General features: G+C 26.6%; 1 protein-coding gene across 1 annotated transcript; it reads left to right on the top strand.

The window, feature by feature from the left end:
* LOC107167745 (kelch-like protein 12) lies at window positions 1-9,164 on the top strand. The gene is made up of 12 exons (XM_015516921.2): window positions 1-302; window positions 854-941; window positions 4,423-4,562; window positions 4,629-4,857; window positions 4,933-5,108; window positions 5,187-5,283; window positions 7,557-7,710; window positions 7,775-7,881; window positions 7,947-8,231; window positions 8,306-8,452; window positions 8,522-8,786; window positions 8,861-9,164. Exons 3-12 carry the CDS (start codon window positions 4,423-4,425, stop codon window positions 9,046-9,048), a joined length of 1,788 nt encoding a protein of 595 aa, XP_015372407.1. The 5' UTR covers window positions 1-302; window positions 854-941; the 3' UTR covers window positions 9,049-9,164.
* Window positions 9,165-9,772: the final 608 nt, after the last annotated feature.

The raw sequence follows: 9,772 nt of genomic DNA, 5'->3' as shown, positions 1-9,772 counted from the left end.
AACAGTATAACCCAAACCCAAGACCTAACCTCATTCGACATCGACATTCAGTAGCATTTGCAGTTTACGGTTTATAGTGTTTGTACTTATACTTGGATATTGAATAGCGCAGTATTTAATATTTTAATTTATAAGTATATAATACTATAGACTACGATTCTTCAATGCGACATTCTATTTTATTGATTCAGCTTGTGATTTGTATTTAGAATTTGGATTCATACATCAGAACTCAATACTGAATCATTAATAGCATTACAGTACACCTAGGTACCACATGGTACTTTTTTAATAACCTTTCGGTGAGTATTGTCGTTTGATGTTTTATATTTTACTTACGTTATTGTTTGAAAGTTTTTTTGTTTTTTTGTCTCACGACTACTAAATTACAGTATAATATTTTCGTTTCCGATATTTACAAATAGACATTTAAAGCCTCCTCCCCCATACACTGTAAATCATCCTATCATCTTATAAAAACCGATATAGTTTGTCAATCTGATAGATGAATTTAAAACATGTTTAATTTTATGAGAAAATATTTTTATTTATGTAGGCTTATAATTAGTCATTAATATCGACTAAACATACCTTACTATTTACTTCATATTTATTTCACAATATTTTCCTCTGAGTAGGAACCTAACTTATATTTTTACTGTGGAATCTGTAAGCGTACTGATATTAAATTCATGTATCAATCATCGTTCATCAGTCATATAATTTATCTTCCCGGGTCTGAACACGTAAATCGACATTAATCCTAAAAGTCATACTTCATAAAAATATTTTATTACTTAAATTGTGTTATTAATTGTACAAACCAAATAATTATCAATGCTTGATTTTTTAGGTAAATCAATTAAACCAGAATAATCACTAATCAGGTCTAACGTCTTAGACAATTCCTGGTTTGAAATTAACTCCAACAGAAACTAAAGGTAGGAAAAAAGCTAAATTCATTAAGATCCTCTTAAGCATTGTTTTAAGCTTATTCAATATTAATAAAGTAGGTGTTTGCCTACCCAAATCGCTAACACTATTTGTGCCTATGATCCATAGTTCCCCACACACAATATTGGTGGTAAAATGATGCCAGACATAATATATCAGAACCATTGTGGCATTAGAATTTTACCACCAGTGTTTCGTCCAAACAGAGATGTTTGTGCTTGATAAAATAAAATAATGTTAAAATAGTAAATACTAGTTTACGTCTAGTAATATTAAAAATTAAAATCAATAAATTTTGCATCCATAGTAAAACTTAAATTCTTAACAGGGTGTCATCGCACTATTTGTTTTCTCTCTGGCCCACACTCAAACATATTTAAGCAGAATCATTTTTCCTATGTTTCTAACAAATCTTAGGGTAAAATCACCCATTAAAAAAAGGTAAAGAATAATTTTTAGGAAAAATATTGATTTGTCTTAATATTCCAAAACAATTTAAATTTACAACATTGTTTTGTTTATTTTGAAATATAAAATTAAAAAACAATAAAATATGATATTAATATGATAATCCCTCAAAAATATTATTTTTATCTTTTTTGCAATGGTTGATTTTATTTTATATTACTTAATAAAAAATCTCCGTGAATGTGTTTTGTCTATGTTGCAGGTTAGCTAGAGAGAGAAAACAAATAATGCGCTGACATCCTCTTAATTCCTACTTTTATCAGATTATAATTTTCATATTGAAATATGCTATCAATTAATTTTATAAAAATAGAATAATAAAGTTAAAGTAACAAAAAGCGTGTAAGTGGATGTCTCTCTGCTGTTTAGTAGGTTACAAGTGGGCTACTGAAATGTAATAAATTTAAATTTAATGATATAATATCATAATATACGAAAAATGATTCTGAGTAAAGATGGTTTGTCAGTCTAGGATATATTATAATATTACAGTATTATTGTATTTAAATTATATTTTAAGTATTTAAAATAAAAATTCAGTTGCCTATAAAATAAATTCCAAATTAATCAAATCGGATTCATTATGTACTCGACTCATTCATTGTTTCATAGTATTTACAAATATATAATACAATACACTATTAAGTAGCAGTTGTTAAACAGTGATACCTAAAAGACTAAATGGTGATACGCCAACTGATAATATACTCAAGTGGTATGTGAGAAAAAAGTTTGAGAACTGCTGCTAACAAGTATACTCTAAATTTCAAGTACCTATGAATAATAATTTTAAATTACAACATTATAACCAAAATTGTTATTCTTTGTTATTTAATATGTATATTTGTTTAAATTTGAACTCAAAATAACTAAAAAAAACTTACATTAGAGTGTGTGAGTCCACTGTTATATTGTGGGGAAGTAAAATTTATTTCATAAGTATTGGGGCCCTTGAAATTATAAGTGAATTATAAATTATATACATAAATATTATATATTTATATAATAAAATTATATATATAGGTGTGTGTGTGTGTAGATTTCTATAAAAACAGTGGTATAACAACCGTCACTATAACAACAATTGTTCCGTTTCATTTTTTATTTCGATTTTTTTTCCATTCACACTTCAAGAAAGAAGTTTTACTTCTATAAACTTTGTTTAGATTTTAGATTTTTTGTTGCAGAATTAACTACTTATGTGAAACCTTGTTTTGAATTTTCAATCCTTAGCTATAACAGTTTTAGACATTTTTAATAACTAAATAATTTTTAAATTTTCAAGTTAATAAATGTTGTAAAACTTTGAACTTTAAATTACTTTTAAAAAAAGTTGAAATATTTTAAAAACATTATCAAGTAAAAGAAATTATAAAATGAACATATTATGTAAATTTCAAGTTTCTACAATTATTCGTTTTTGAATAATTACAAAATAAGAATATTGTACAAGAGAAATTGAGTGAATATCCAATGTAGTAAAAATTTAAAATTCAAATGCTGAATGCTCATAAAAATGTAATTTGACTTTCTGGTAGACATTTTTTATTAGATAAAAGTAGACAAACATGAAAAATCTTGTATTGAATTTTTGGAGCAAATCTAGTTTAGTGGCCACACACATTTTTAAATTTTTTTTTTTGGAAACCTTTGTGTTTTAACAAATTTAAAACAATAGTGCAAAAATAAAGTGTTGGAAATTATTAGTTTTGAAATAATAGACTAATTTAAAATAGTTTAGCAACAACACGAATTTCTCTTTTTTTTGAAACCTAGTTTATATTAAATTTTGAAACTATACTCAACAAATAAAATTTTATTGACATTTATAGAAAATAAACGAAAAAAATTGAAAATTTCCAATGTCTATTAATAACCTAAAATTATTTGAAATATTTTGAACATTTATGTATTAAGTATTGAAAATGCCAATATAAACAATCAGTGAAAATTTCATGTATTTATGGTAATTTTTTTAGAGTTGCACCAATATCTTAAATCGATTTTCTCAAAAACTGATTTTGAGTAAAAATTCCATCTTTTCCTTGATTTTTTTGTTTTCCCGGCACTTTTGAAAACTTCTCCTACTAGATACATTTTTCAACCAGATAAGCTATTGAAGTTGAAAGTCGAAGCATTATTTTGACAACTTATTGTGTACACACAGTTGGACATTAAAAAAAAAATAAGAAATAAATATAAAAACACACATCATTGTTAAATTTATAAATCCATCGCTCCGCTCAGTATCTAAAAAAATAAAAATAAAATATTGGCCGTCGAGTCTGTTACTAGTCACCAGTTATGGTAATAAATAATAATATAAATATTTGTATTATAATAATGAGAAATAATTTTTTTATTGTTATGTTAATTTATTAATAAAAACCCAATATTCATGATTAATATATTTTCTATAATATCAAGAAGCGTGCTTGTGTCTCATTCTCTCGGTAAAGATGTTTCACTTCATCCGCACATACTTACAACACCCACTTTTGTCCACTTTTTATTCTTAGATAGTTCAAAGTATGAAAAAATACAAATTTATGGTTTACTGCAATGTTACCAAATGTGTGTGTTAGTTTTTAATGTTACTTGGTGAGAACAAGTATTTTAACATTTTTTTATTTTATTAAGCGCAATTGAGTTTTTTTAAGTAAGTGCAAACACAATCTTCCCATTGCTCTGTACGGAAACCTTTAAAATTTAATTTAGTTAACTTATATAATATATTAGGTACTATGGAACTAATTCACTTGGTATTATCCAAATAATATTGTGATTGTGACATTATTTTTTGTTATGATTATGATACAAAATAACTTTTATAAAGGTGTAACATTTTTTACTTATTTTAGCTTAATTTACAGGAATTATTTTACTCGTCTTAACTCCTCTCTTATATTTAGTATTTTCATTAAATATTTATATACATACATAAATTATAAATGCTCTAATTTTATCATATTTTTAAATGGTTTTATGTCCATAAAATAGATGGATTCCATACACAGTTCATCATATTATGGAAGTGAACAAATGGATATTATGGGATCAAGTGAATGTGAATCACCAATAAACTATTCATATTTCTCTCACATTGTTAATGTATTTGAAGCCCTACAATCTTTACGCCAGTATGTTGTGGCTTGTGGACATAAAATGGTAGTAGAATGAATGTTAATATTAAATATTTGTTTTAGAGATGAAGTTTTTTGTGATATTGGATTAAAAACAGATGATGGTACAATAGTATTTGGACATAAAGTTGTATTAATGTCCGCTAGTCAATATTTTCGTGCTATGTTTACAAATTTTAATGAAAGCCAAAAAAATCTTGTTAATATAAACGAATTAAATTCTACGGTTTTGAAACTAATGATAGATTTTATTTATACTGGGAAGATCATGATCAGCAAAGAAAATGTACAGGTATAAATAAATATTAAATATGTTTTGGACATTCATCAAAATTATTTAATAAATCTATGATTGTTGATTTTCAAGGATTTGTTACCGGCTGCAAATCTCTTACAGTTAGACTATGTAAAAGATGCATGTGTTAAGTTTTTACTAACACAACTGGATCCTTCAAATTGTCTTGGTATTAGGGCATTCGCCGACTTACATAACTGTTTGGAATTAACAACAAGTTCTGAAGCATACATTAGAAAAAAGTTTCTGTATGATAAATAAAATAAAAATTATAGTTTTGTCACTAAATTGTATAAAATAAAAAGATGAATTATTATTAATTTCAGAGATGTGGTTAAAGGTGATGAATTTCTATCTTTGTCTACTGAAGAAGTGATTAAGCTGATTTCTAGTGATGTGCTTAACGTCCCATCTGAAGAAAAAGTATGTAAACCAGTGGTGTGTAAAGGTTCAAGTGTTGTTCAGGCAACACCTTAAATATGGGTGGGTGGGTGGTCATGGTTAGAAGAAAAATATGAAATTTTATCATTAGGTATACAATGTTATTACTTATTAAAAAACTGAACCCTTATAGGATCACTTTGTTGTCCGTCTGTCAAGACCGTTTTTCTCAGGAACGCGTGGAGGTATCAAACTGAAATTTCTATATGATACTCAGGTCTACTGTCCCTGGAAGCTGTAGAAAAATCAACCTTCTAAGCCAACGTAATAAAAAGATACAGCCATTTAGGCCGCAAATTTCCTCAAATTTTCGAAACTCACACGACAATCAAAACCTACAGGGTACTTCCCGTGAACTTAGAATCTAGAAATTTAGTACGAAGTCACGTCTTTTAGTACAGATATAGGAAAAATTACGAAAACCGTAAATTTTTAGTTTCATCATATAAAAAAAAAATATTTTTGACAATTTTGAAAATTTCAAAGTTATTACTCCTTATCTCATGAACGCGTTGAGGTATTAAATTAAAATTCATATTAAATACTTAAGTCTATAATACCTTTAAACTGTAACAAAATCAAACTTTTATGTTAACGCAATCGAAAGAAATAATAACAATTTAAACCGCATATTTTCAAACTCACGATTACTTGCGAGGGAATCAAAACCTATAGGGTACTTCAAGTCGATTTAGAATCTCGAAATTCGGCATGAAGCAATGTTTTATCGCACATATAACAGAAAAATTCCGAAAACCTTAAATTTTTAGTTAGATCACATATTTTTTTTTTTTCAAATAATTTTAAACTTCTAATCCTTTTCCTCATGAACGCGTATTTATGATCCTCCAGCTTTCCATATTTTGATGTTATAAATTTCATTTTGCAATAAAAATACCATAACTATGACTTGATTGTCGTGATTGGTGAACTTTTACTTATATACCTACAGGTTTGTACGGAACCCTCGGTGCGCGAGTCCAACTCGTACTTGACCGGTTTTTATTTTTATAAGCATTCAAAGTTTGAATTTTGACAAAAAAACGTAAAAATCACAAAAATTTGCTAATTATTTTAAGCTAGAAATTCATAAAAAAATATTTCTTTTCAAAGCTTTGATTTTAATACAAGATTTCTTACAAGTTTGTCAACCTTTATCATACAATAAATATCCACAAGAAAGTCAAATTAAGTTTTTATGAGCAGTTGAAATTTAAATTTTTAAACATTGGATTTTCTCTAGATTTCTCGTTTAGCGATTTTCTTATTTTGGTGTAACTCTAAAACAAATGATCGCAGATACTTGAAAATTTTCACTGAATGTTTATATAGGCATTTTCTATATTTGATAAGATTTTCAAAATATTTAGATTTGTTTTGAGCTGTTTACTGACATTTTAATTTTTCAACTTTTTTTAGTTTTTTTTTTATAAATATTGATACAAATTTATTTGTTGGGTAGAAAAGCTTGAAAATGTAATACAAGGCTCCTAACATATTGTTACAGTAGCAGTTAAAAAACATTTAAAATACATAGGCACAATTTTTTTTCATAAGCATTTAAAGTTATCTTAACCATACTGAAAACCGTCTCCGCTCAGAATCGTTTTTCATATACAAAGATGTAATATCATTGGATATCATGTGATATCAATATCATAATAAATTTAATTTCATCCATTACGGTAACCCACTTGTAACCTACTGAACAACAGAGAGATATCCACTATTCCACTTTCCTGCTTTTTATTTTCTTTTAATACACCTAAGTTCATAATAGTATGGTTGTTTTTAATAGTTTATTATACTGAATGAGGAATACATTTATTTACTCACATATATATATATATATATATATATAATCTATTCAGGATTGGCTTCATTGAAAAAAAATTTTATTTCACATTTTACAAAAAAAAAAATGTGTTGGTTGTTGTAACATGTCGAAAATAGATGAACACCCTAATCAATATTAAATAATAAAAATTGCACAATTGAAAAAAATCAAATAACCTTTATTCGTCATGTAATTTAATACTCATCCAACAAGAGTTTGGTTACATGCTATTATTGGTATAAAAGCTGGTCACTGCCTAGTTTATTCATTTTTAGAGCAGAGTATAGTTAATAACTTATAAAATTCAACTTTCATCTAAAATTTTTTTAGTTAATATAATAAACACGTGTAATTTTTGTAAATAAACATTGAGCTATTGATATTGAACACTATATTTAATCTAATTTGTTTGTTTTAGGTATATGAATGTGTTATTAATTGGGTATACCATAAATTAGATGATAGATATGATAGTTTGCCTAAATTAATGGAACATGTACGTTTGCCACTGTTGAACATAAATTACATATCAATTAATGTAGTTGAGGAACTTCTTAAAAGTAGTCATTTGTGTAGGTTATTTTATAAATATGAATTTATTATAATTTTAATAATATATAATTAAAATATTTTTAGGTAAAGATTTTATAATTGAAGCTTTTCAATTGCATGTGCTTAAAACAAAACAATTAAGCACTATTCCACAAACTATTCGAAATACACCTAGAAAGTCTGGACAAAAAGTATTACCTATTCTGATTTGATTATTTTAACTTAGCAATATAATTAATTAGCTTAATATTATCAGGTTATTCTAGTATTCAGTAATGCTTTGAAAATCCACTCGTATGATCCAACAACTAACTTATGGCAGTTTTTACCAGAAATCAGATTGAAAAGTGGTAAAGAAATTGTAGAAAAGCTGACCTTATTCAAAGAGCATTATGTTGTTGTTATGGGTACTGGAAAATCTAAGTCATTTCTAAAAATTCTTGATTTATCTATAAAACCACCAAGTTGGATATCTATGGTTGAAACATTAGTTTTTAGAGAGTCATTCGGATTAGCTATATTTGATGATTTTTTATATGTAGTAAGTTTTTCATATTGTGATAAACTTATTCTATATTTTAAAATTTAAATATATATTATGATGTAAAATGTTAGGTTGGCGGAAGCAGTATTAACGGATTTATTTTGAGCAGTGTGGAGGTTTTTGATATGAGTATTCAAGAATGGCGAATGATGTCGTCTAGAATGTTCACTAAGAGAAGTTATTTTGGTTTTGGAGTTCTCAATAATCTTTTATATGTGGTAAATAAATATTTATTATTTATATTAATAATAAATGTGTAATAAATTGTATATTATTCATTTATGTAGGTAGGAGGGAGTAGTTATGATGATGATAATTCTTTAATATTGAAATCTGTCGAATGTTATGATCCCAGACTTGACACATGGACACAGCTTGCGGAAATGTCAACAAGTCGTTTTGATCCCAGTGTAGGAGTAATGGATGGTGTAATATATGCTGTTGGTGGTGAAAATGAAGATGAAGAATGTCTTAAAAGTGTAGAAGTATATAAACCAAGTTCTGGAATTTGGACTTCTATTGCTGATATGCATTTTAGCCGATGCGGTTCTAGTAATTAAAATCAAAACTATATTGAATTATATCTTTATAAAATTGTATTAAATTAAAATGCATTTTTCATCTAGGTGTATTTGCATTAGATGGTTTGTTGTATGTTGTGGGTGGAAAAAATGGTGAGGTTCAGATAGAATCTATAGAAATTTACAACCCCAACACCAATACTTGGTCCATTGAAGAAATGTCAAAAAGTATGGGTGAAATTGTTGGTGGAGTAATCGTTGATAAGGAATTAGTAACCAAATTTTATAATTAATGAGTATATGTGACTCCATTGTTTATGTATAGATTATACACAAAATGTATCATATATAGTAAGAAATGCATAATTTTGTGTGATTTATAATAAACCATTTATTGATATTTTATAAATTTTTAACTGTCTTTTTCCAAATAGTTCCTATCCCTTCCATAACTCAAGTTTAATATTTTGGTTATATTTTTGATAAAAGATAAACCTGGGATCCTTGTTTGAAAGCTAAAAGGAAATTATTATGGTATATCACGCCTATGCTAAAATCCAAACTTCCTCTTTATAATAAAATACATATCTATAAATATTGAGAACACTCAATATCTTTGAGTAGGGTCCTGCAATTTGAATCCTGTTTTCTAATTGGTTGTTATGACATAAAAATACACATTTTAATGGCCTATGAACTTTTTAAACTTAATTAGACTTGCGCATGCTCAATAAAACTTTTTTTTCTTAAATGACAACCACCTATTTTAACCACTGATATTTTTTTGCCTAATTTTTAAATGAATTTTGGTAGTTGAACCAACTTCCTAAGTCCAAAATTGACCAAGTTACAGCCAAACAACAAAAATACTGCAAAATGCGTGCAATTTTCAGTTTTTTTTTACTGTAACTCTGAAAATAATAATTCTAAAATTTTTTAGGATTTACATTTTCACTCTTATTTATTTAGACGATATTTAAACGTTAGGTATTTTAATTTTCACTTTAAGTTGTGAAC

Source organism: Diuraphis noxia, unplaced genomic scaffold, assembly GCF_037042655.1.
Source record: "Diuraphis noxia isolate RWA-SAM2 unplaced genomic scaffold, SU_Dnox_SAM2 contig0004, whole genome shotgun sequence".
Taxonomy (NCBI): Eukaryota; Metazoa; Arthropoda; class Insecta; order Hemiptera; family Aphididae; genus Diuraphis; species Diuraphis noxia.
This window is presented reverse-complemented; position numbering and strand designations above follow the sequence as displayed.